The sequence below is a fragment of the Drosophila miranda genome, chromosome 4, assembly GCF_003369915.1.
Source record: "Drosophila miranda strain MSH22 chromosome 4, D.miranda_PacBio2.1, whole genome shotgun sequence".
Lineage (NCBI taxonomy): Eukaryota > Metazoa > Arthropoda > Insecta > Diptera > Drosophilidae > Drosophila > Drosophila miranda.
The window spans coordinates 10,864,964-10,891,577 of record NC_046677.1 but is presented as its reverse complement, the minus strand read 5'-3'; the positions used below and the strand labels follow the sequence as shown (position 1 = coordinate 10,891,577).

Below are 26,614 nucleotides of genomic sequence, written 5' to 3'. Positions count from 1 at the left end.
TATCCTTAAGGTCCATAAAAAGCATATACAATAGCACAAAGCAAAATCTATTGAATAATTTTTGCAGATACTTTTTGGCTGCAATTTTGACTTGTTTGAGGGATTTGTAAGTAATTCTCTATGATGGCTTTTCAAATACACACCTTTTTGCCGCCTGTTTTCATGATCACTGTTTTCATTATCTTAAAGACCTTAAGGATTTATCAACTCTCTGGGATTAAGTTCTTTAAATTTACATTTTTTATGGCTGAAACGTTTCAAGGGTAAAAGTTGACGGTATTTAGGCAGTTTTTTTGGCAGTGTTAATGCGGCGGCAAGTACATGATAAAGTGTATGTTATATGTTTTGCAACTTACCTTTAAAAGAATTTTAACCAATTAGGATTACATTTTTGCAGAATAATCTTTAATAGCTTTTGGAAATTTCATCACCTTTTAACTGAAAATTAATTTAAAAGAAAAGAATATTGTTTTAAATTTGGAAAACACTCTATTTTATCTGCACTATGCAGAAGCTTTGGAACACGTATATTTTCTGCACATTTATATATTTTAAAACACAATATTCTACAGATCTCAAAATTTACAAATATGTATTATTCCACATATTTCTTGCAAATTATATTTTTACCTATGTATATGTTATATATTTCTCCTATATTACTACTTACAGAACCCATCTAATACATTATTTTTCTCACTTATTAATTAATTTTTTTATATTTGAAGATATTCCACACATATCTAGATATTTCGAAACAACATTCCGCATAATCCTCCCCTTAAAAACACTCTCAAAAGTCAACCAATTTATTTACCTCAAATTCCTGTATTCCATGCACACATAAACGTCTCTCAAATCCCGCCCTTGTCCATAATGGAGACCATTGCCATCAATCCGATGGCCCGTAGAGATTTTTGTAGACATCTTTTATCCAGCAGATACCCAGATACCCAAGAAAACAAGTTAGTTGCCATATATAAAATCCTTTATAACCCATAAAAATCTTCACCAAAACACAATCAAATGAAATTTTATGTTAATCCAACAGAAGCCGCTCCCCCGTAGAAGGAAGCGACACCCAAAACGAAGGATAAAGTGTCTGCCATCTGCCCCTCCTCTCTCTCTCTCTCCTCCTTTAAGGTCCCCCCCATGAATATTCATGCAATAACGGGGGAATTTAGGGAGGACGTAGGGCTGCGTATATCCCTATTCCTCCATCCTTAAGACTTTGTCAATTTCAATACGCAAAATGTTTCGCTCATTGTCAACAACAGCCAAGAGAGAAAAAGAGACCAAGTTTCAGGGAAAGAAGACCCAAATTCGGAGGAAAAGGCAACAAAAATTCTGCAAAAAATAAAAGGGGGACATCCCCAGACCCCTGTTCTAATGAGTCCCACATGGAATGTCGCTGTGTGCAAATGATTTTTGGGCTGACGCTTTTACACTTTTCCCCCAAAAAAGAAAAAGAATGCCAAGATAAGGTGGGAAAATGGGTGGCCAAAACAAGCGAACACATCAAGAGGAAGGCAAGAGAAAATAAAAGAATATTCATTACATTTCGAGTGGAAGGGTAATGACTTTCCTTCGCATTCTGCTGCCTTTGTTGCTACCCCTTCTTTAAGGGGCACATCCTTCTCGCATGTGCCCCCTAGGACCCTTCGGTTTAACGCAATGCCACAGCCGAAAATACCCCCTTCTTAGGCGACTAAAATATGGTTTCAATTGTTTGCCAGTTGTTCGGGCGGGCGCCTATTTATAGCTGGAAACGAAAAATCCATTAGAATATTGCCGCAGACACGACGCCCCCCACCCCACCACAGACAGAAAAGTACGAGTGGTACGAGAGGGGAAAGGGCGCATGCCAAGCCCCAAAAGCATTGCCACATAAAGAAGCATTAAGAGAACTTACTCTTGCAACTTAGGTAGTCATCCACACACCTTTAAGTGGACTGGGGGATGGATGGTAGGGGATGAATATTGGGGGCCAAAGGCGTGACTGTACTGCACACGCAATGACCGACCACCCGAATGGGGTCGAAGGTTTAAGTGGGGGCAATTTTGGGGGCCAACGCCCAAAAAGCAAACTATTTTTAGGGGGGGCCGCCAGACAGACAGGACACACAAGGAACTCGGAAAATCCTCCCCCGTTGACCGGACTGCACGGGCATAAATATTTATTTTGACACGCCTTCAGACACATAATATCCTTAATTGATTTAAAAAATGTAATTTAATCTGAAAATGGATAAAATTTGGACAAAGAAAAGCGGGAAAGCGGTAAGGCGGGAAATGTATTCCCAATCGCTATGCAAATCAACTTCTGTGGATTTAAGTGAGCAACAGTCCGATTTTGGTTATTGGGGCCAACAATTAGAACGAGTCCCCCGTATGCAAATGTAAATGCAAATTCAAATATTAATAACCCCCTAAATGTGTGAATTCAATAATCAAATTCAATTTGTTCAACTCTAAGATACATACATAGATATACGTACGAGTATATGCGGGGATTTCGGGGGGATCAATAGCCTGTCGTGGGCTGCACAAGCAGTAAGAAATTCAATAAGATGGAATTGCTCTAAAGAAAAGCCTGCAAGAGAGAGTAAAGGAAAACAGCCACAAAAGTGCCCATAATCATTGGCCAAAGGAATTGTCTGCTTAATAGTTTGAATGTCACTTGTGAATACCATGCCATATCGGGTTTTATGGTTTTAGTGCAATGAGCAATTTGTTTGTGGGCTTAAAGTGCGGCTTAAGGTTCATGAATTTATCAAATAGAAGAGGAGTATTTTAGAAGTGTTGCTTCCAAATAGAAAAGAGCAAAGGTATTTCCTTGTGGTTGCAAGATATAGCGTTGTGTAAAAAGATGATTTTTTGAGTATTTTATTGGCATAAAAGGATGCTCAAATGGATGTTTCATATCAAAAAATGCATCACCATAATCTATTGCACATGTAAGGATGTATTTAAGGATGGTTTTTAATTTTTGTAAATTTGAGTAGACCTGGGTACTTGAATGCTGCTTCTATATTTGCTATATGCTTATACATATATACATATGCTGCTTATATATGTTTCTATATATATACTTATTTCACAGAACTCTCTTTCTTAAACACAGAAATTTACCATTTAATCCCTTTGGTACCAATTAATTCTGATTAAACAATTAGAATTACACCCGAATCGGTGTGAAAGTCACATTCCAATTGAACCTTGTTTCTCAATTATGCAATTTACATGGCTATATGTAAATGTGTTTAATTATAATGCTGCAGAATGTCCGGCAAAGTCGGATGTAGACAATGGATAAGTAAGCTGCAGTCAGTACAAAGCAAAGCCTTGAATATCTGAAGGATGAAGTGGAAATGAAGGGTGTGGATTCACTGTCTGTTGCTACCATTCACGAAATCTACAATGCACCTTAAGATAACAGCGTATGATAGAAATGAATGGAGATTAAAACATTCAGTTGGGAAATTGACAGAATATTTCAAGAAAATTAATTAACTTAAGCTTGAAAGATAATGACGAAATTTAATTGGTTTCGCAGGACTTTTCTTGAATTTCCCCAATTTCAAATGTTTTTTTCTCATATCTTTTAGCCCTAAAATTATTTTACAATCAAATGTATTACAAATTTGAAGAACAAAATTTAATAAATTAATATAATTCCCTTTATTGCTAAGATTTTTTCTTTAAGTTTCATTTATTTCCAATGAATTACATTGGGTTCTTAATTAAAATTATTTTTAAATTATGCGCCAAAAGGCAGACTGTCGAATACTGCCTGCTATATTACTTGGAACGGTTAAGACTTATCCAGCACTGTTAAAGTTCAAAACGACAAAAACTAAGAAGAAGAACGAAAATGACGTTAGAAAGACATAAATTGTGGAAATCACCCAGGGGGCGGTGCTGGCTGGTTGAACAGCTCTCTTCAAATCGGTTAAGGCTCTCTTTTTCGCTCTCTTTGAATCGGGTATGAATCAGTAGAAACAATAAGTCTCATTCCACTCACAAAAGTTGCGGCAACATTAATTTTATATGGGCCAGACTCATGTGCTGAGAAAATGCAACTGAGAACATGCAAATGTTGACCAGCAACAAGCAATATCGTAGTTCAGAGAAAAGATGGCATGGATCTACAAGAAGAATTTACAATCAGGCATATTTTCCGCCATTTACCTCAAGCTGTTTAAGCTGTTTAAATAGAGGGGGCTGAAGTGGGCTAAGTTCGTGTTTTTTGGTATATTTTTCAAATGGGACAGTATATTTTGGTATATTTCTGAGGGTCTGACGATATATTTTATCACTAAATTTGCGGCGGTCACTCTGCACAACACTAACAAAACTAGCAAAATGTACAAAAATCAATTGCAAAATTAAGGAAAACAGGGCACAGAACAATGAGAAAATGTGCAATAAAAGTAAGTGAAAAACTTGACAGAAAAGTGCGAAAAATACGTTTGAAAATTTGTATGTGATCTGCCGAATCAGCAGCGCCAGTGCTCCGTTGCCAGAAAGAGTCAGAGAGGTCGAAAGAGAGAGAGTTGCTGCGTGAGAGAGGAAGAAAAATCAATAAAAATTGTCGTAGCAGCGCGATTGAGACGAGCAAAACAAATGAGCGGTTAACGAATGTGCGTGTAATGGGGGACAGAACCTAAAGGCTGCCCCGTTAGGTGCCCCAAATGTGATGGCAAAAACGGTGAAAAATGGAGTGAGTGAGAGGATGAAAAGAGATACGATACGATAAAATGTAAAGTGAAGTGGATATTGCGAGTAAACAAACAAGTGCGCAATAAGTACATAAAACAGTTGTGTGTGTTGGTGGGAGGGGGTTGAGCGTTTTCTTCACTCTCTCTATATAAATATATATGTAAATTTATATACATATTTTGTTTGTGTATCTACATGTGCATTCAAAGTCAATAAGTACGCGGTCGTAACGTCTGGCATTGTCGTCGTAGTCGTCGCCCCCACACTCCGAATATTTCCGGTTTTTACGCCTTTCCCATACGCCTCTGCAGCGGCAGGGGTCGCCACGTTCATTCACATTTACGGAACATGAGAACGTACGAGTACGAATGAAAAATGTTCGTAAAAGATAACAAAACCGAAGCTATTGATACCCTTTCAGAGACATTGATTGTCTATATAACAGCGATCGGCGTGCATATTCTCACATGGTTATAGTGCGTTTGTGTGCATAGACAGCAGGAAAACGGAACAATGCATTGGTTCCAACCACTGTACGTGAGCGGCAGTGCAACAGCAGAACACTCTCCTATGCACTGCCGGCCCCTGCTTTATAATACAGTAATTTCACTGAACGATGGAGAAATGCATAAATATCTAACTTAAACCAAAAGTGAATATCATTGCCTGATAAAATGTGTAATTTACTAGCATCAAAAGTAGAACTGATCGTAAAATGATTTCCTTATGTCCTAAGATGTCCATTAAGTCTCACCTAAATTTTATTGTATATAATTCAATCTGCGTTTCTTCTGTACTCATAAAAATCCGAATACCTCCTTAAAAAAGTGTACATACTCGTAAAATGCTAAAAAGTCTATCTTCCAAATACATACACAATGATACAATTTTAACGGAATGCAGTGCAATACGAATACGAATATGTGCATGATTCACCTGCGAACGCTGCTCCGCGGGTCCGCCGCTAATTGAATCGAAGGGTGGGGTGGTGTGTGTGCGGCGCAAACGAAACGAAACGAAAAGCGAAAAGAAACTCAAAATAGCAATAGAATCGCTACCCCAGCAAATAATAAAGTTAATTCCATTGTGCCGTCCCGATGATGTGATTTCTAAACCACTTGAAAGCAATTCCTACTGCGATTACATATACAATAATGAAGTGAAGTGTTTGGGCATACAAAACCCCCATCTAATTGGGGACTGTGTGTGTTCAGGGGAGTATGGTATCTGTGTGTGTGTTCCAAGAACATATGCTGTATTTATAAACATATTGTGCATGAAGTGTGACAATATGGAAAATGAACAAAAAAAACCATAGGAGTCAGTGGATTTTGCCAGTTATCGGTAGATAGTTACAGCTGTGGGATACATGGGAGATAGTTACAGGTGCTTGAGGATTATGGAATACCAGAAATAGTATTTATTAGATTGTGAAATGGAGATTAAACTCTGAGTTCCCCAGAAATCTTTGGAATTGCAATCCCAAAAAGCTATACACTTTACTAAAGGCTATTAAAGTCTTAAATAATACGTGTCTCGTGTCATGCAGCAACGCCCCTCTGTCGGTTTCTGCCTGGTGTACGCACGTACCAAGCTTCGGCATTGTGTAACGTCAGTCTCCAAATATAAGTGATATTGTATTGATATTCTTATAACTATGCGCTGACCCTCTGAGATTTCTTAATAATTTAGTATTCCAAAACTCTTATATATTGAGAACAATTGTGCGTGTGTGGCTGCTATCTTGGTAATATAACAATAGCCATAGGTAAATATTTAGAATAAAGTAACATTGATAAAGTTATCAATGTATTAAAAAAATAGACCTATACTCATTGAACTCTCATAGACGTCTGGCCAGGATTGAGTTGGTATGTTGTATCTATATTTAACCTCCTGATGCAGCTGATATGTTCGAGCTCCTCAGAGAGCTATAGATAGTCGATAGATACTGCAGAGGTATACCAGAGTGTTTTCGCCTTGAGGCAGTGCAAAATTGTTAAATATACCTCCGAAATTCACACTTAAGATTCACATCTGGCGGATACTATACTCGTATATATACACATCTCTTTGTTGAAGTTCTTTACTGATTAATTATCACTCTTTCTCATGTCTGTTCACAGTTTAAATACATTTGGCAATAGAAAAACCCAAAGATGAATGTAATGCGAAAGCTGCGCGGCGCTGCCACTGGAGGCAACAGCAGCAGCGGCAGCAACTCCACAAGTAATGGCAGCAGACCCTCCGCTGACTCGAGCCAATCCCCCGCCAATGGACGGGCTGCTGGTGAGGAAGCCCTGGTGGATGCCCGTATCCAAATGAGTCTGGGAACCCTCAAGAAACTCTTCAATGAGTACACCCATCCCCGAGAGCCGCTGAGCGAACAGGAACGCGATGAGAAGCTCTACCAAATGCTGCCACTATTCTGCAAGGTTAGTTTCTGGTATTTTTGGAGAAAGAAGAACCTTTTTAAATACGATACTTTTTGTTACAGGTGTTCAGCAGCTGTCCAGCGAATGAAATGAGCGAAAAGTTTTGGGATGTGGTGGCCTTCTGCCAGCAGGTGTCACGTCTCATGGTCAGCGAGATACGCAAGCGGGCATCCAACCAGAGCACGGAGACGGCCTCCATAGCCATTGTCAAGTTTCTGGAGGTGGAGACAACGGAGGAGACAAGCAGCGGATGGATGCTGTTGGCCACCCTGAATCTGTTGGCCAATGGAGATGTCTCTTTGATACAGGTAGGAGGAAAAGGAAGCAGTTTCTAGTAGAGGAAATAGAATAGATATCGATTGGAAGAGAGAGGCAATAATACAGCAACGAATAGATAGAAGATATTGATAGATAGATAGGAAGATATATAAAGATATATAGACCCATATTCAAACATCCTTAAATTGGGTATTATGTAGGATATATCTCTTTATCATTCAGCTAAAGAGAATTAATTTATATACAATTGAAATTGAATTGCATTTCAAATGTTAAAAATACAAAACAGGATCTCCAGCCTCCCTGTGGTTCTGTTTTGTATTTTACTTTACTCTTCCTTGGTTTCTTCATGAAAAGTTAGTTTCTTGCGATCTTTGGATGTATCGTCTGATGGTTCCTCAGGAGAAATCCCCTGTTCTTCTTGTAAATAATCTTCCTTTTCTTTAGTTTGCTCTGACTGGAGAGTTACAGGCTCTGAAACACTCTTCGTGGGGGTTTCTTCCTTCTTTTTCTTCTTTACTTTCTTTTTCTTCTTTAATCCTACCGGTGGGGATTTTTTCTTGAATGTATCCCTCGCTTCAAAGGCAACTTTTTTTCCTTCTGGTTTATCCTTCAATGATGCCATTTCTTCATCCTTTAAGCCATCAATCTCTTGAGTTCCTTCACTTGGCACAGGACTATCTTCCTTTAAAGTTGACTCCTCTAAATCTGAATCTACAGCTGTTCTTTCGCTCGACAGTGGATCACTTGTGCTTCTTATATCTCCCACCATGGTATCCTGACTGTCAACATCCTTCAGCGTAGATTCATCTGTCGTTTTGATCGGTTCATTTTGAGTACTCCAGTCCTCGATCTTTGCCCAAAGGCTAGAGGAATCGCTTGAGCCACGCCATGTCCAAGAGTCCCTGTGGCGTTTACGTCCCTCTCCATCTTCCATGGAAACCGAAGACTCGTAGAGATCCATCGACTCCTCACTTGTGGTGATTGTGGGCGTCTCCAAGAAGCTCTCTTCGCTCTCCACGGGATGTACGCGGAAAAGGACATTCCGTATGCCAATCAACAGATTAAAAACCTTCTCCATAAATGTGGGTCCTTCTTCATCGACGCCTGTATCCTTGAATCGCAGTGGCTGGGAATGAGCCAGACGCTCATAGAACTTGCAGCGGCGACACAGAAAATCATCCACTGGCTTCGAGAGCACAAAGAGATCGGTGGCACGTTCTGCCAGCACATCTGGGAAGCCTTCACGCAGTTCTCCTGTGGCTTGACGCCGCCAAGCCCCGGGCTCCATGCGCATCAGTAGATCGAGCAGCAGGAACATGTGCATCAGATACATAGTGCCCGTAATCAACGCCCCAATGCTCTGTCTCTTGCAGCGCGCAAAATGCGGATGCTCCAGATACTGCCACGTGGAATTCATGGCCGACAAATGCTTATCCTGCATGGCACTCCTCATGACCAGCAGGCCACAGAAATAGTGCAAGCCCATGGCACTGGCGGCGAGCAGTAGCTCTGATGAAAGTATCGAACTCTTTTTCAGTAGCAGTCGGAAGGCGCCCAAGGCGGCCAGGAGAGTGTAGGAGCCAAAGGTCGCGCAGTACAGAATGATGTGGGGTATGGGCTCGGGCCAGTACATAGAGCCCTCAACATGAAAGCCCATGCAGATGCTGCCTAAAAATACTTCTATCAGCTTAAAGAACACCCAAACTTGATTCATTTTGGAGAGATTTTGATAGGAAAACTATGTTTAAAGATTTTAGTGCACGACTTTAATGGGAATTCAATGAAATTTAATGAAAACAAAGATGTGAGCCAAAGATACGATGAGAGCAAGAGTGTAAGCTTTTCCTAGTCGATTTCTATTCTTAAGTGAGTGTGGAAACATGATTTAACGATGGTTTCATTTATTGTTGTAGATGGAAGTGTATATAAAGTCAAAACTGTATTTTTTCCCCACATCGAACCTTTCATTAATTCTCTTCTCCATCTACTTGCAGGTCATGACAGCCGCTTTTGTAGCCTCAACGCTGGTCAAGTGCCTGTACCTCTTCTTCGATCTACCCATTGTGGAGGACGATGAGCCCGCAGAAGATGGTTCGGCCATCAGTGATTTCAATGCCCACGAAAGACGCACCCTACTGCAGAAGGTCTTTGTGCAGCTGCTGGTGAAACTCTGCTCGTATCCCTATGCCGCCGAAGAACTAGCAAGAATGGATGATCTAACGCTTCTGTTTTCGGCCATCACATCACCCTGCCCCTGCCACAATATTGTGTGGCGTAAGAACGCCGCCGAAATACTGACAACTATATCGAGGCATGGTCTAACAGATGCGGTTGTTAGTTATATACATTGTATGTACAGATAATACTCATTCATAGGAGATCTTTAATACCAGTTTCCTCTTTCTTGTAGCCAAAGGTTGCATGGCCTTGTGTGTGGATAATATGCAACGTTTGACATTTGGCAATCCTTTGGAAATTGTGGAAATGTTTGTCACCGTCTTCTGTTTCCTCAAGGACTCTAGTCAGGTATCACAGATACTAATGGATGATTTTCGGGCCTCGCAGGGCTACGTTTTTCTCAGTGATTTTTTGTTAAAGTAAGCACAAGATTTACCTTTAACCTTTATCTCCTGTAACTCCTCATTAACCCTCCTCTTTCAGATTCGACAACAATCGCAGTCAATCGTTGGAAATCCAAGCAGCTATACGAAACCTGGTACTCATGATCTCTTCCCTGTGCATGTGCGGCTTTTACGAGCTTCGTCCCCCAGCAGCACAATTCAATACCGCCTTCAAGCTGCAGAATTTCCAACTGCCACAATCCACCTCCCGTGAGACGTGCGTGAGGAATGTTTATGCTTTTCAAGTGCTTCAAAATGTCTTTCTCAAATCCACAACACCTGCTCTCTGCTGCACCATTTTGGATGCCATATCGAGGGTGTATCATTCGGAGAATGCCAATTACTTTATACTGGAACCGGAGCACACTTTGAGCTCTTTTGCGGAGCGGATACACCAAAAGAGTCCGCAGATCCAGGAGAAGTTCTTCGATTTGCTAGAATTCATTGTCTTTCAGTTGAATTTTGTGCCCTGCAAGGAGTTGATCAGCCTTTCGCTTCTCCTCAAGCACAATCAGTCGACATCCTGCAGTATTCTGTGCCTCAAAACCCTCCTGAATATCCTACGGCACAATGCAGTTTTTAAGGATGTCTATCGGGAGGTTGGGATACTGGAAATCCTTGTGAACTGCCTCACACGCTATGCGGGACACGTGCAGGACATCACCAAAGGCGAGGAGTCGCTGGTAGTGGAGCTGTCAGCGGATCAGGAAGAGGATCTCTTGGATACTCTGGGCAAACATGTCCTGGAGGCCCTGACCATGCTTCTGGGGGGCGGAGCCAGCAACAATGCTCAAATCTTTCGAGAATATGGCGGCGCCAAATGCACTCACGAGCTGGTGAAATTCAAGCACTGCCGCCCGCAGGCTCTGGGGATTATTCGTGAGCTGATACTCTCCGCAGGAGGCGACGATGATATGCTGTATATCCTCTCGCTGATGCACAGCATCAGTCCGCATCAGGTGGAGTTCAAGATACAGATACTCAACATGCTGCTGGGCTGCCTCAAGGATTCGCATCGCACGCGGACTGTCTTCCGGAAAGTGGGTGGCTTTGTGTATCTCACGAGCGTTTTTGTCTCCCTCGATGGGAGCATGGCGCAGCCACAGCCGGGCATACCCCAACAGGATCTCATATTATTGCTGCAAATTGTCTGCCAAACGCTGGCCACTGCCATGAGGTTTGAGCCGGCGAATGCCAAGTTCTTCCATCAGGAAATAAGCAGCAGTTCCCTGTGCGACACTTTGAGGCTGCTGGGCTGCTTCGGGGGCGCCTTAACGCTGCAGGATTTCAATGGCGGCAGCAGCTACGAGCCACAGCAGACGCTGATCAAGTATTATCATGAGATATTCAGTGGAGATATCCTGAGTGTTAGGTAAGGAAACCTCAGCCTTCAAGAGAGCCAATTCTAATCTATATTTCCCTTGCAGTTTCTCTGAGGATGTGCCCTATCCCTTGTCCTATGTATGCATTGTCTTTCGCCTGCTCTACAGCATTGCTTTGGATAACTTTGAGACACCCAATTTGAGTGGCATCATCACGTTGTTCAGCGATCCCCCAGTCCATTCGCGTTCCCCCAGCAAGGAGCTGGCCCCGCCTGTGCATCCCAGCCAACTGAATCTCACACAGCCCGTGCCAGAGCCCAGGATTGTGCATCCCGGAGTGGTCTTGTGTATGCTACAACTCCTGCCCGCTGTGCAGCTGGAGGAGGCGCCACTGGAGGCCGTACAGCTGCAGGTTTACTTGAGTGAAATCATTAAATCCCTCGTGAGGAACGAAAGGAATCAGCAGATCATGTGCGATCATGGTTTGGCCGAGAAACTGCTGAAGCTCACAAGGAGAGCACTGGCTGAGGAGCAGCATCCTCTGCACGTGCCCATGCAGTACATCCTTGAACGTTTGGCCGCTCAGGCGCTGCAACCCACCGAACTGCGACAGTTTCTGCGCCTTGGGGAACCCCTCTCTTGTGCGGACATTGATCTCCAGCAGCCGTACCGCCTCGGGGGACCCGTGCCCCTCACGCGCATCAAAACGCTGGTGTCCATGACGACCCCGCGGGATTTCCGTGCCCATGGCTCGAGCACTCTGCCACCCTTCGTGGAGCTGGACATGTCTGCCGAGGGCTTTGGCTGCCTTTATCTGCCATCGCTGGCTCCCCAGGCGACAGCCACAGCTGGAGGCACCATCGACGCGAATACCATTGGCGGGATTGGCGCTGGGGATCGCATTTTTCCACCGCAAACGGGTCTCACGTATTCCACGTGGTTTTGTGTGGAAAAGTTCTCGGATCCCAAGACAGATCCCCATTGTGTGAGGCTTCTCACCTTAGTGCGCACCATACACAATCCTCGAGAGGAGAATCTGGCTTGTCTTTCCATTCTTTTGTCCGCCAGGGACAAGGCCATTGTGGTGTCCACCCAAGAGACACTGGTCACACCCAGAAAAAGTAAGTTTTTCATCATCCTAAAGGATACCTTCTACAATCTGATCCCTTCTAGGCATTGGCGTTTGGGAGCCAGAGGGATCTGATGATGGCATTGCACGCATTTGGTGCCCCGATCTCCTGCACGAGGGCCAGTGGCATAATCTCGTTGTGGTGCTCAACCGTGCGGTGCTAAAGAACTCCAGTCTGTCGCTGTATCTCGACGGCATCCCGATGCACACGCAAAAGCTCCACTACATTGCCCAACATCCGGGGGCCACCACCGCAAATCTGACATCTGCCACGCAGATCTTTGGCTACATAGGAACCCCACCCATTTGGCGAAGGTATTCCCGTCTGTGCTGGAAGCAAGGCGTCTGTCACTTGCTGGAGGATGTCCTGCCGCAACAGACAGTGCAGACTATCTACCAGCTGGGACCACACTACATGGGCTCGCTGCAGGCTCCACAACTGGGCAAACATTCCGAGGCAGTGGCTCCTTTGGTGCCCGAAGATCGTGTGCTCTTGGGACTCAATGCCAAGGCCGTGTCCAAGCTGACGCTCGTGAAGATACGCAAGGTCTACAGTCGAGCGGATAATAAAAGCATTGCCAAGCAATTAAATATGAATTCTCATGAGAATGCCACGCCCATCAAGTAAGTGGAAAACCGCAGGATAATCCTTTCCTAGAGCTACAGTTCTCTTTCTTTTAGGATCCTTCATAATTCTGCGGGACATTTGGCTGGCGCTGGTCGCTCTCTGGGCGGCGTGGTCGTTGGTTACCTCGGCGTGCGCGTCTTCAGTCCACATCCTGTCTCTGCCATGATTGACACTGTGGGGGGATGCAATGTCCTGCTCGGAATCATAGCCATGGCCCAGGATGTGGAGTCGTTGTACGCGGGCGTCAAGGCCCTGACCTGTGTGGTGCGCAGCAATCGTGCCGCTCAAGCGGAAATGGATCGCAAGAGATGCTATCAGACCTTGGGGATGTTCTTTAAGAAGAAGAAACATCTCCTAAACAGTCACATTCTCCATCTAACGTTTGGCCTAGTAGGTACCGTCAACAGTGGCCAGGATATGTCTGCCATTCCGAATGTGACGGCATTCCAGGATCTCCTGTGCGACCTGGAGATCTGGCATAATGCACCCAACGGTCTGCTGCGCTCTCTCCTGGAGCACTTGCTGGAACTAGTGGTAGAATCCAATGAAAAAAAGCAAAATGTTAAGATTATGAGGGATCTCCAGTTGCTGGTGAAGCTCCTGCACATCATCACGCACATTCAGGATCATTCGACGCGTGAGATCCTGTTCAATCTCCTGGAAACTCTCCTCGGAGTCCAGCCCCGACACACGGATCTCCTGCTCTACGGACAGTATGTGGCCGCCAAGCTGCCGCTCGCTCAAGATGGCGCCCTCGAACGGGCGGTGCTCCTGCCCAGCATCAAGAACTTGGGCGAAGATCCCGATGGCGGTGTGGCACAGAATATTTACCTCCGGAATCGCTGTCTTTCGCTGCTCCATGGCCTTTTGTTTACCCCCCGGAGCACAGTGAACTATGTGATCTGCGATGACATCTCCAAGACCCTGGGAATGGATTGGTTGCTGCTGTTCATGCAGCCGCATGTCCACTTCACGACTGTGATCATTGCCGTGCGCATACTCGTTGTGGTCTGTGCAAATGAGAGCTTTCTCGTGCGGTTTCGCGATGCCACCCACAATGGGGGTTATCTGCGCTTCACGGAAATGGTTTCCCAGCGCAAAATGATGGGTTTGGGTGCCCAGCAGCTGAATCAACGGCCCAGCAATGGCACGGGCACAGTCATCGTGGCCACGCCACAGAATACCATTCAACATTTGCCCACCCAAATAGCAGGAGAAGTCCGTCCGGCGGCTTTGAATATACCAGGTGCGCCCAGAGAGTTATTTTTTCTATGAAATTTCATTAAAAATCTCATTCTTTTAGGTTTCCAATTGCTTGAATGGCTCATGCAGCATCATCTGGATGTGCCAGAGCTCTATTTTCTGGTCACTGCTCTGATCATGGGACAACCAGTAAAGGTTTTGGCCACGGAACACACAAAATTCGACTTGGATCGCGTGTGGTCGTTCCTTTGGGGCGCCCCAGTGGCTGCCAGCACACAGCTCCCAAAGCTAAATGTGTGCCCTGAAGGCGTATGCGTTCTTCTGGCCATGGTGCGGGCAATTGTCCACGGCGGAGAGTGTGCCACATGGCTGCATAGCCACCCGGAGACCATCATCCAGCTGCTGTTTAGTCTGTACCAGAATCTCAGTGATTTTACGCCAGTGATGATGGCAGGAGATGTCGTCACATCCCTAGTGGCAGTGCTCTTTCCTCAAGTCTCCCGAGCCGCGGATTCGGAGCCAAATAGTGGTGCTTCCACGCCCACGGATGGCACTGGCAGCAGTTTTGTCCTGCCACCACCAGAAACGTTGCATGCAGCAGCTGTCCAGCCAAAGATCACATCCCATCCTGTGTGCAAATGCATCATTGATTTCCTTCGCGTGATTGTCGTGGATTCGTTGGGTCTTAATATGCATGGAAAGGCCACGCCCGTTATAGATCTCGTGCTTGATGCCGCGCCAGACACCGCAGAGATGGCGCTGCAGGTGCAATACCAAACGCTGATTATCATTGCCTTGATGGATCATCTTTTGGCAGCGGATGTCCTCGTGGGCGAGCAGGCGGCACTGCCCCTGGTGCCCATACTCCAGAGCCAGATGCAGCACATTGCTCCGAATGTCTTTTATTTGACGGCACGGATTGTGGACAAACTGTGGCAGGGCTGTCTGGCTAGGAATCCTCACGATATCTTTGATTTCGTCATCAAATTGATAGCCCAGGCGAAGCGCAGATCCTCGTCGTTGTCCCTGGAGCACCTGCATCACTCGTTGAATCGGAGTATTCTGTTTCTTCTCTCCCGTCCCACCGATGATTCCCGTGCGGATCAGATGAGCGTCTTGGAGGCCCTACACAAGATCATCCAACATCGCCTCCTGATCTTTGGTGCTGGAAATCACGAACTGGAGTTCATTGGCTGTTTGACCTACTGCCTCCTGCAGCTGACGGCGGATATGAAGATCATTCTGGAGCCATCGACGAGCAGGAAAACCACATGGCATGTGAATCCCCAAACGGAGACCGTGGAACCCAAAGATGAGGATCTGAACCAACTTCAAGGTCGCAATCTCGTTGTGGGCGCCGCCTTTCGTGTCTGGGAGGAGCTGTACGTCTGCAAGAAGCCCGCCATCGAAGAGGTTTTCAAGATCTCCCTGACGCCCCCTCCCGCCAACTCGAAGGCCCCCGACATGCAGACCACACGCGAACAGGTCATGGAGCTGGCCTCCAAACTGTGGTTTAACTATGTGGAAGCGGAACGCAAGGCTTCCTATCGCGTGCCCTGGGAGCTGCACAATCAAATCCAATCAAAGATCCAGAAGGTCACCGGTGGTCTGACGCGCCTCGCCAGCCGCACAAAGGTCAAAAAAGACGAACTAGTGCGCACAAAGTCGAATATGAGTCGCGAGGCAGCCTACGAATCCACAGGGATCCATATGCAGTTGATCAAGGATCTGCTGGACCTGCGCTCGAAGCAGTACCAGCAGATGCTGCAGCACACCCAACGGTATGTCTACCAGGATTGGGTGCACTCGGAGACGGAGCTTACGAGGGAGCGTGGCCTGTGGGGTCCTGCCGGGACCTGTACCCTCGACAAATGGATAATGGACACCACCGAAGGACCCCATCGCATGCGAAAGAAAACCATGAGGAATGATGTCTTCTATCTGCACTATCCCTATCGTCCAGAGCTGGAACTGGCCGACAATCGTCAGCTCAAACACAAAGTGGCCTCCAGTTTTGACAGCAAAACGTATTTCCAGCATGGACAGCAGCAGCCACGCATTCTAGCCGAGGCAGAGCACACCTCCATGCAGCAGCAGGCATCACTGGAGTCGGTGCATGCTGCACCGCATCGCCTGGAGGCCAGCAGTTCCACCTCAACGCCGCCTCCTCCTGTCTCTCCCAAGCTAATGGGAGTCCATGGATCGGCTCCTTACCCTCAAGAATCGATTGATGGCACTGCCCCGGAGGATGATGAAGAGGAAGAGGACACTTCCATGACCAGCGACAACGAGACGTTCCTGCGGCTACTCGAAGAACAGGAGAAGATTAGCTTTATGTTTCGTTGTGCCAGGGTTCAGGGCTTGGACACCTTCGAGGGTCTGCTGCTGTTTGGCAAGGAGCACTGCTATATTGTTGATGGTTTCACTTTGCTCAAGAATCGAGAGATACGCGACATTGACACGTTGCCTACGGCGGCCTATGAGCCCATTATTCCCAATTCTGGCGGCACCACCTCCACCACATCGCGTGCTGTAAGCCAGAAACTGCGACAATGCTCTAAGTTTGCCTACGAGGAGATACGAGAAGTGCACAAGCGGCGGTACCTCCTGCAACCCATTGCCCTGGAAATCTTTTCCGAAGATGGACGCAATTACCTCCTGAGTTTCCCCCGAAAGGTTAGGAATAAAGTGAACCAAAGATTCCTGGCCCTGGCCACGGCCCTGAATGACAATGCGCAACAATCGGTGGCTGGACAGAAGCGCACGGCCAGTGTGGAGCAAACCTCAGGGATCTTCAGTGGCCTGATAGGCGAAACATCCGTGACCCAACGCTGGGTGCGTGGGGAGATCTCCAATTTCCAATATCTGATGCATTTGAACACCCTGGCGGGCAGGAGCTACAACGATCTGATGCAGTATCCCGTATTTCCCTGGATCCTCGCCGACTACGACTCTGAGGAACTGGATCTCACTTCGGCCAAGACATTCCGTGATTTCTCACGACCCATGGGCGCTCAGGCAGACGACCGCTTAGAGCAGTTCCAAAAGCGCTTCAAGGAGTGGGATGATCCACATGGGGAGACCCCGCCCTACCATTATGGCACCCACTACTCCTCAGCGATGATTGTGTGCTCGTATCTGGTGCGATTGGAGCCGTTTGCCCAACCATTCCTGAAGCTCCAAGGCGGACATTTCGATCTGGCGGATCGCATGTTCCACAGCATAAAGGAGGCTTGGCTGTCGGCCTCCAAACTGAATATGGCGGATGTTAAAGAACTCATTCCAGAGTTCTTTTATCTGCCAGAGTTCTTGAGCAACTTTAACAACTTCGATTTGGGCACTAAGCAGAATGGAGAGACCTTAAATCATGTCATATTACCGCCATGGGCCAAGCAGGATCCACGGGAGTTTATACGCCTGCACAGGAGTGCCTTGGAGTGTGATTATGTTAGCCAACATTTGCATTTGGTAAGAAAATCTGAAGATTTCCTATTGTCGAAGCTTAAACCTAACTTTGTATGTATCCTTGCAGTGGATTGACTTGATTTTTGGCTGCAAACAGCGGGGTCCCTCTGCGGTTGATGCCATAAACGTCTTTCATCATCTGTTTTACGAAGGAAATGTGGATATATACAAGTATTAAAGACCTTCCCCTACAAGAAAACAGCTTCTGAAACCCTTTTATCCTCTCTTCCAGCATCGATGATCCCTTGAAAAAGAATGCCACCATTGGATTCATTAATAACTTTGGACAAATCCCCAAGCAACTGTTCAAAAAGGCCCATCCTGCCAAGAAAATGGGCAGCTCTCGGCACTCGGCCCTGATTGATCCCACAGCCTTGATTCAGGGCAATAGCACAGTCCTTCAAACAGATCGTTTGTTCTTCCATAATCTGGATAATCTAAAGCCAAGTCTGCAGCCCATCAAGGAGCTCAAGGGTCCGGTGGGACAGATCCTGCAGCCCGACAAGACCGTGTTTGCTGTGGAGCAAAATAAAGTGATGATGCCGCCATCGTACACGAAATATATAGCCTGGGGCTTTGCCGATCACTCGCTGCGCGTGGGACTCTACGACACGGATCGGGCATCGTTTGTATCGGAGGCAGCCGCACAGAACTCTGGGGAGATCCTCACCTGCGCGTGTCCCAATGCCAAGATGATTGTCACCGCTGGCACTAGTTCTGTTGTGACCATCTGGAAATTCGATGCGAATCGTAAGAGTCTCAGTGTGAAGCATTCGCTGCATGGCCACACGGATGCGGTGACATGTCTGGCCGCCAGTGCGGCCTACAATGTGATTGTCTCTGGCTCTAGAGATGGCACCGCCATCGTTTGGGACATGTCCAGGTTCACTTTTGTCCGGCAGTTGCGTGGTCATGCGGGTGTTGTGGCTGCCGTTTCGATCAATGAACTGACGGGCGACATTGCCACATGCTCTGCCACTTGGTTGCATGTGTGGTCCATCAATGGTGATGCCTTGGCCATGGTCAATACCTGTGTGGGCAGTGCGGATCGCATGCAGCAGATTCTGTGTGTGGCATTCTCCCAAATCAGGGAATGGGATCAACAGAATGTCGTGATGACGGGGTCCACTGATGGTGTTGTGAGGGTGAGTGCTCAACAGAAAGGCTAAATGCACTTTTTAGCATCTTTCCCTCGTTCTAGATGTGGTCCCTGGAGCACACTCAGGTCCCCATTGACCGCAAACTCAAACGTGGGATTGAGGTCTCCTCCCAGGACAAACCCGACACTGCTTCTGCGGAGAAAATGAACATTTTCAAGCAAATTAAAAGCCTCTCACAGCCAGAAGAAGAAGCAGGTACGATTTTTATTACACTGGAAACTACTGGCAAAATTATTTATGTTAATTTGTATATTATATTAATATAATTATAGATATTGTTAAGTCTGCCTCGGAGAGCAGCATTTCGGAGGCCTCAGAGCACAGCAAAGCCGAGTCCCTTAAATTTGAAGAGAGAGCTGAAGAAGAATTACTCAAATCCAAAGAGAAAGCACAGGAAGAATCACCAGTCGAACGCAGAAAAAGTTCCATCACGGGAGCCAAGTCGCTGCATGAAATGAAATCTGCCACTGTAGAAGCCCCCGGCTGTAGCACGGACTTCAAAGGAAATGAAGGTACGAAAACTATAGAACTAAGGCCATAATTCAAGCTAACCTTAACGCTTTGTTTCTACAGAAGATGCCCATGCTATTAGGCCAAGCAAATCAGACACCAGTCTGACAGATGGTTTCGTTTTGATAGACAATGACAGACAAAGAGGCGATCAGGCTTTAAGAAAGGGTAACTATAGATCTTAAGATCCTGAGTATGCATCTTATATTTATACATTTTCTGTATGGCAGGCTTCAAATGGCAACGTCAATTAATGTTTCGCTCAAAGTTAACCATGCATACGGCATATGATCGCAAGGATAATGCAGAGCCAGCCAGCATTACAGCCTTGACAGTATCCAAAGATCATAAGATCTTGTATGTTGGTAAGTAAAATATAAAAATAAACCTTTAACATATATTAACTCTGATTTATCTGGTGTTTAGGTGATGCTCGAGGTCGCATATTTTCATGGAGCGTCACGGAACAGCCAGGTCGAGGCGTGGCCGATCATTGGCTCAAGGATGAGGGCGCTGATCAGTGTGTCAAGTGTCATGTGAAGTAGGTTTTGTGTGTTGTAATAAGCATTTATTTATAAATTACCTTTCTTTTCTTCGTAGATTCACTCTGTATGAGCGCAAACATCATTGTCGTAATTGTGGTCAGGTTTTCTGCAATAAGTGCAGTCGCTTCGAGTCGGAGATCTCACGTTTGAGGATCATTAAGCCTGTGAGGGTGTGCCAGGCGTGCTTTAGTCAGCTCCGCTCCAATTCGTTGGATAATTAATGTGGAGAAGTGTGCATCCAATTCGTTTGTAGAAACAGAGTCCATTCGAAGCAAAGTGTACCTATACATGATTTACAAAGATAATTTACTTTATAATATTTACGCGTATAACCATTTAAAGGACGTTAAAGGGGCATTCATTGATGCTAATTGTAAAAAACTTAATTAATTTTTAATTTACAAATATATTTCTTATTTTTAAAAATTGTAATATTTATTTAAAATTATTTAATGTTTAAATTTGGTTTTTAAGATGATTTTTCAACCAAATGGAAAAGTTTAGCTAAAAAAAACAAACAACCCAAGGCTGTTATATGATTTTATATTTTATTTATACAAAAAATATAATTTTAAACGAATTTTGTATACATAAAATACACACATGGAAAACGGAGTTGCAATATAATTTATACAACAGAAATTTAGTTATTACAAATATTTATTATACACCGGAAAAAATACGAAGAAAAATACGATAATAAATGTTGCTTATGGACAATTTTTCCTAGTAAAGTAAACGTTCTATAAATATTGTGAGAGACGCACAAGAAAGAGAGAGTCTATTAATGTTACCAGAGAGCTATACGTAGTATTCCCCCGACAGCAGTTAAAGAATATCCAGATCCAAGAATAATCAAAACACAGAAACCACGATGCACCGCCAGTTATATCAATTACAAAAGAGAGACAGAACTTTAGACACACTTTTTGCTAGCTGAAAGTCATAAGAAATCAGAAGAAGGATCATCGAGGAATCCTTGGAACGCGTTTTAGAACACAACACACAAACCTCACGACACTTAAAAGAAAAACCAACTTAAATATATCGTATATTCTATGGAAAGCAAGTAGATTTTTCTTTTAAAATAAAATACGAAAAGAGAATTACTTCTAAAAAAAAAATAAATAAAAAGCAATCTATAAAAATGATGTATGAAATGGAAACTTAATTCAAAAAAAGCAATACGACAAAATTGCACTTTAAACAACAATAAAGGTTTAACTTTAGTAAAAAACCGAAAAAAACAAAGATTATAAAATAAGAATAAATCGTAACATTCGCGTCATGAATTTTCTACATTTCCACTTTTTCTTTTCCAAACTTCAGATCTCAAAAGTATCGATTTCCATACTCTTGAATTTTCTTATGACAGCAAATCTTTAAACGAACAAAAATAATGTAAATACGAAAGACAAACAATACAGAAAAAGATTTCCATACAAATTATAAACAAAAATACCATACAAATTAGTGACAAAAAATTAGTTAAATAAATTAGTAGTGGAGGTAGAAAAAAAAAAAAAAAAACAAAACAGAAGCAGACAAAATTCGGTATTTTGTAGAGGATCTACATGTTGCATTGATAATAATTTACAAATATTACGAGTATATATGTAAATGTGAATGTATTTCAATTAAATCGAATATACCTCCCTCTCCCCCTTCCACCCACTTCTACTAATCCTTCCTCTCTTGAAACGAATACCCGCTAAAAACTAACCAAAGACTTGAATCATCAGAACGTACAGAACGAAACTCTACCAAACAAAAATCACATCTCAAACTGAAAACTATTGCATCTAAAAGACTTCAAAATGTTACATTTCAAAGAACACAAAGAGACAAACAAATATTATATGAAAACAGCAAGCATCAATACGAAACAACAAAAGAACCTGTATTAATTAATAAAATATTACAAAATACCAAAAAAAGATAATTATATAAAAGTATATATATATTAATTGTTAGTTTGTGAGATACGCAGATAAATAAACATCTACAAAATATGCGAAAATGGACAAAAATACAAATTAATAAAATGAAAAATGTTAACAAAAAAAGTTTCGAGAGTTTTTTAATGGGTATAAAAAGGCTAAAATTTACAGATGGTGTATTGTAATTGGGCAGAAAACAAAACCTAACAAAATCGTCGTGTGGGAGAATACACTTTATTTATGCACTTTTATTTTTTATTAATTTAATTTTTATCAATTACTCTGCATGTGAAGTATATAAATCCTAAGCTTGTATCACAGCTATTCTTCCCTATTATAAAACTGTGAGTAGTCCCTGCTTTTCTGGACTATTTTAGAAGTTTTTCGAATCGAACCTAGTCGTTTTCAGATCTATTTATCTTAATATTAAGTAATTTTTTATTTAAAAAAACTGTAAATTGAATACTAAATATTAATACGTTATAGGAATCAAAGAAGAGTCTCATTGCTTTGCTTTAAATGGTGCAAAGTTTTAAGGTTTCAAATTCCAAGGCCCCTGTCTTTAGTGTCAAAAAAAAAGCGAGAATTCATGCAAAATCCTTCAATAAACTTTTTTCAATTTTTATTATCAAGTCTATAAACATTCGTATGCATGGATATGTTTTTTTTTTTGTGTTTACAGGGTTGAAACGTGTAGTGGAAATTTGAAACGCCGGTGTTTTGCCAGTCGCCTCGCTCTTGCGCCTCGACGGAATATTTATAGATGTGATTTAAATTTTTCATTAGTCCTTTAAAAACTGCCCCGCTTGCAGACTGCAGGGTTAGCAGCCCATGTGGTAGTTCCGAGAGGATCAGCTAGTCCACGCTGGTCTACCTGATCTTCCCGAGCCACCGCGTCTGCCGGGAAAGCATTTGCCTCCGTAACAGTAGCCACCATATTGACTTCCTGCCGCCATGCGCTGGCACCTGCCGGAAGAGCAGCTTCCGTTGGTGCAGCTTCCGTTGGAGCAGTTTCCGTTGGTGCAGCTTCCAATAGAGCAGCTTCCGTTGGAGCAGTTTCCGTTGGTGCAGCTTCCGTTGGAGCAGCTTCCGTTATTGCAATTCCCAGAGGAGCAGTAACCGTAGCCGTTCCCCTTCAATGTCATCTGAGAATAGACGTTGCCATAACCGTTGCCACTGTAGTATCCTTCCATGGCTATTTGTTGGTTCTATTCTGGGAAAATAAAACCCTTTCAACATTTAATTTTGTTTCCAAAATATTATTACTCACTTAAAAATATTTCTGGTTTTCTCGGCAAACGGACAAAACAGCGTGTTAAATTTAGAAACTACAACAAATTTCGGAACACTTCTTTCACAGAGATGTTTTCAGTTGAACGTCTAGACAGAGAATGAGCTCCGAGCTACCCAAACATTTCCCAAACAGCCTTGACAGCAAGGAAATTCAAAAGTCATGGCCTCATTGTTTCGGTAAATGTGTGTTTTCGAACCAAAAATTCGAACGAAGCACAGGGCATGCGTGAAAATTGTCGAAAAGTGGTGAGTTTTCTGTATAAAAGTAGGCGTGGCCTGGCACTCGAGAGCGAATGCGACAGAGAGATCTGTTGAGGCGGGGGCATAGAAAAAATCCGACTTCTTGATGCCACAAATTTGCCAGAAACGGGGAGCCCCAGGAGGGGAAGTAAGGGGGAGATCAGAGCCATGTGTGTGTGGCCCCAAAGAGAGGTGGGAGGGGAAGCTGGTTTCTGGGTGATTTACCACCAAACGCCCGCCGTTGACGTCGACTTCGTCGCTGTGCCTGTGTGCCTGTAAATGACTTTGCATTCTGACTGGTTAAATATAACCGCAGGATTGTATTACACGGGGAGGATGAGGATCAGAGGGAAGTGAGTGGGTGGGGCCATTATATAACCACGGAACCCAACCCCTTGTCTGTAATGGTATCGTGTAATGGCCAAGAGTTTGAGCCGCATAATCCCAATTGCCATAAACCCGAATTACAAGACTCCACCCTTCAAGACGTCCCCAGAGATCTCTCTTTCATTCTGTATCTGTATGAGTGCCTCTTCTTGTATCTGTGCGTGTGTGTGTGCACCTTCTCCCCCGTCAGTATTCAGAATGTCGCAAAAGTCATTTCAATTTAGAGATGGAGAGTCAGTAAATCAACCCCTATAAACATACCAACAACACCAGCAACAGCAACCCACCAGATACGAATCCAACGACCCACAGACCTCCCAGCCAGTCGCTTGTCGAGGAAACGCCATTGCGAAAATGCCGCTAACACTCACACACACACACAGATATAGGATACACCTACATCTACTTATAGCTTATACCCCCACACATGTGCATAGATACAGACATACATATAGTATGTATATTGTTATATATCCATGCCCCAACACACATATGCCATGCCATATCCATTGGGAAAATGCCATGTAGACTGCTCTACGCGGAAGCCTTTGGGTCCTTGGGCTGCTTGAAAGACGTACAATTTTCACTTACGTATAGGAAGTATTATCATTTCAGAAAGGAGGGAATGACCGTTTGAATGAATTTATTTACTTTTTATACCCATCATTTTCCCATTCCCACATATCTTAAGTCTGTTTTCTTACGTTTTTAAATATCTGCTAGATACTTCTGGTATGTATTTATAAGGAGGAGGAATGCTGAAGGTGAAATTTTAAACACGCATCAGTTTTTTCATGATTCCCTTTCGACCGTGTAAAAACTTATTATTAGATTTTCCTATTTTTAAGAAAAGATTTAATAAAAACCATTCCAAAATTAAATTGAAGTAATCAAGAAGCATATATTCGCGTATTCTAATATTTTTCGGTAGCTCTTTATCCTTTTATCCAGTATCATTCCACATGTATGGTATTTTTCTGGTATTTTCTAGTATTTTATGATGATTCGTATGCCCTTCAGGTATTTTCCCAGTATTATCTACATCAAATTTTTGTTGTTATTTCTAGTATTTTCGAATAGATATTCCAATAGATATAAATTTGGAAATATACCCTCAACTACAGAAACTCTCCTACATATAGATATATATTTACATATAGATATGCATTGATAATCGCGTTTCCTTTATCCATTAAATTAATATTCCACTGAGCAGTAAGGACCCACACATCGACTTATATCGCTTTGTCGCACCCCTTTACAAATCGTACACCCAAATGACTTGAACGGTTTAATGGACCCTAAACTGTAGCGCTCTTTTTTGCACAGGCAAAGAGAGAGAGAGAGAGATCCTGACTTTAGAACTAATAATCCGACAGCCTACAAGCAGCGCAGGATGGACCAGCAGAAGGCAGACGGCAGAAGCAGAGAAAAAAAAACGAATAAAAATCGAGAGAAAGCCAAGGGGGAACACCCTGACTCCAGGAGGAGGTATGGTATGGTATGGTATGGTATTTGCCGAGCACAGAAGGGCAAGAAGGCGCAAAAGCACAGAGTGCGAGAGAGAGAAGGCAATGGCTGTCAGAGAGAAAGAGAAAGAGAGAGAGATAGCAGAAAACACGACGTCCCAACGATGGGGTTCGTTCCATGGCTAGCTTTTCGTCATTCTTGACATTTTGTGGTGAATTGTCGAAAGCCACAGGATACGATGCGACAGTGTGCGTGGGCCAGGATATGTCCTGTGACTCGTCTGTGTGTGCGTGTCTGTGCGGCGTGTGTGTGTGTGCGGGTGGGTGGGGATGGTGAAAAAAACAAAAATGGTGGACGGCCAGGAAGCCGGTCCTCATTTGCTGTAATCGCATCAGGGGCCCAGGGGACACAGCAAAAAAGGGCGTTTTCCGGTTGGTTGCCCGAACACAGTCCTCCCTCCTCCTGCTCCCACGCCCCTCTTTCTCTCCCAGGATCTTCGTGTCTATGTGTGTGTGTGTGTCCTGCGTCCAGTCGATGGGGTGGTTGGGTGGGTGGCTTCTCTGCTTGCCCACTCGCAAGGGATGAAATGTAACATTTTGTAGCTTTTCGTAAATTTTCGACTTTCGTTTGGTTCTTCTTTTTTTTCACCTCCCTTCCATTTGGGTTCTGTTTTCCTCTGCGCTTTCCGTTTGCCGCTCGTTTTCCTTTGTTTTTCTCCGTTTGCAACGCGTTTTGTGGCAGCAAACGAGCGGGGGTGGGTGGCACTGCCTTTGGCTTTGCCTCCTGCCCTCCTTGTCAAATTGACTGCAAAAAAGGACCGACCTCTCCTTTGGCAGCTTCACTTTCGTAATTGGCGGTTCTGGTCGCCGCCGCCGCTGCTGCTGGGCTCTGCCACATGCCACTGCCTCATCCGTGTGCCTCATTCACAGTTGGTCCGTCAGACCAGGCGATCCGCAATCCGCATCCGCGTTTGCAAAGCACGACCGAAGAGCAGGACCCCAAAAAACATCGAATCGCGTCGGCAATAGGAGAAAATATATTTCAAAATTATAGCAAAAAGTTAGGAAAATTCTACGGCGAAAATTCTCGTGTGAAGAAGTGAACTCATCTCATACGTCAAGAAGTTATAGGAAAATTCTGTGTGCGAAAAAGTGACACGGTGCTCTAAGTGCTCTAATCAAAGATTAATAGTACCCACAAATCAGACAAGAATTTGTTAATAATAAATAATCGAAAATAGTGACTGCAACACTGTGGAACAT

At 44.0% G+C, this 26,614-nt stretch overlaps 3 protein-coding genes across 6 annotated transcripts; 1 reads left to right on the top strand and 2 right to left on the bottom strand.

Moving 5' to 3' along the window:
- The first annotated feature begins 4,325 nt into the window (after positions 1-4,325).
- Positions 4,326-21,559, top strand: LOC108162754 (WD repeat and FYVE domain-containing protein 3). 2 transcript variants are annotated; one of them, XM_017297634.2, is made up of 18 exons: positions 4,326-4,433; positions 6,849-7,157; positions 7,220-7,465; positions 9,434-9,788; positions 9,850-10,036; positions 10,101-11,432; positions 11,488-12,503; positions 12,556-13,135; positions 13,193-14,385; positions 14,443-17,810; positions 17,875-17,978; positions 18,040-18,952; positions 19,009-19,162; positions 19,240-19,479; positions 19,541-19,645; positions 19,708-19,842; positions 19,904-20,018; positions 20,078-21,559. In XM_017297634.2, exons 2-18 carry the CDS (start codon positions 6,882-6,884, stop codon positions 20,241-20,243), a joined length of 10,485 nt encoding a protein of 3,494 aa, XP_017153123.1. In that variant the 5' UTR covers positions 4,326-4,433; positions 6,849-6,881; the 3' UTR covers positions 20,244-21,559. The 2 variants fall into 2 exon arrangements, with proteins under 2 accessions (XP_017153123.1, XP_033248562.1); XM_033392671.1 differs by lacking the exon at positions 4,326-4,433 and adding an exon at positions 6,518-6,593.
- LOC108161121 lies at positions 7,632-9,161 on the bottom strand. Its single transcript, XM_017295344.2, has one exon. It carries the CDS (start codon positions 9,151-9,153, stop codon positions 7,765-7,767), a length of 1,389 nt encoding a protein of 462 aa, XP_017150833.1. The 5' UTR covers positions 9,154-9,161; the 3' UTR covers positions 7,632-7,764.
- A 1,008-nt stretch (positions 21,560-22,567) lies between the features above and the next one.
- LOC108161381 (eggshell protein) lies at positions 22,568-23,363 on the bottom strand. 3 transcript variants are annotated; one of them, XM_033394075.1, is made up of 2 exons: positions 23,233-23,363; positions 22,568-23,190 (listed from the first exon to the last, which is right to left on the bottom strand). In XM_033394075.1, the coding sequence occupies exon 2, from the start codon at positions 23,153-23,155 to the stop codon at positions 22,814-22,816; it is 342 nt and encodes a 113-aa protein (XP_033249966.1). In that variant the 5' UTR covers positions 23,156-23,190; positions 23,233-23,363; the 3' UTR covers positions 22,568-22,813. The 3 variants fall into 3 exon arrangements, with proteins under 3 accessions (XP_033249966.1, XP_017151118.1, XP_017151117.1); XM_017295629.2 differs by having other exon boundaries at positions 22,570-23,170; XM_017295628.2 differs by having other exon boundaries at positions 22,570-23,175; positions 23,233-23,362.
- Between the last annotated feature and the right edge of the window lie 3,251 nt (positions 23,364-26,614).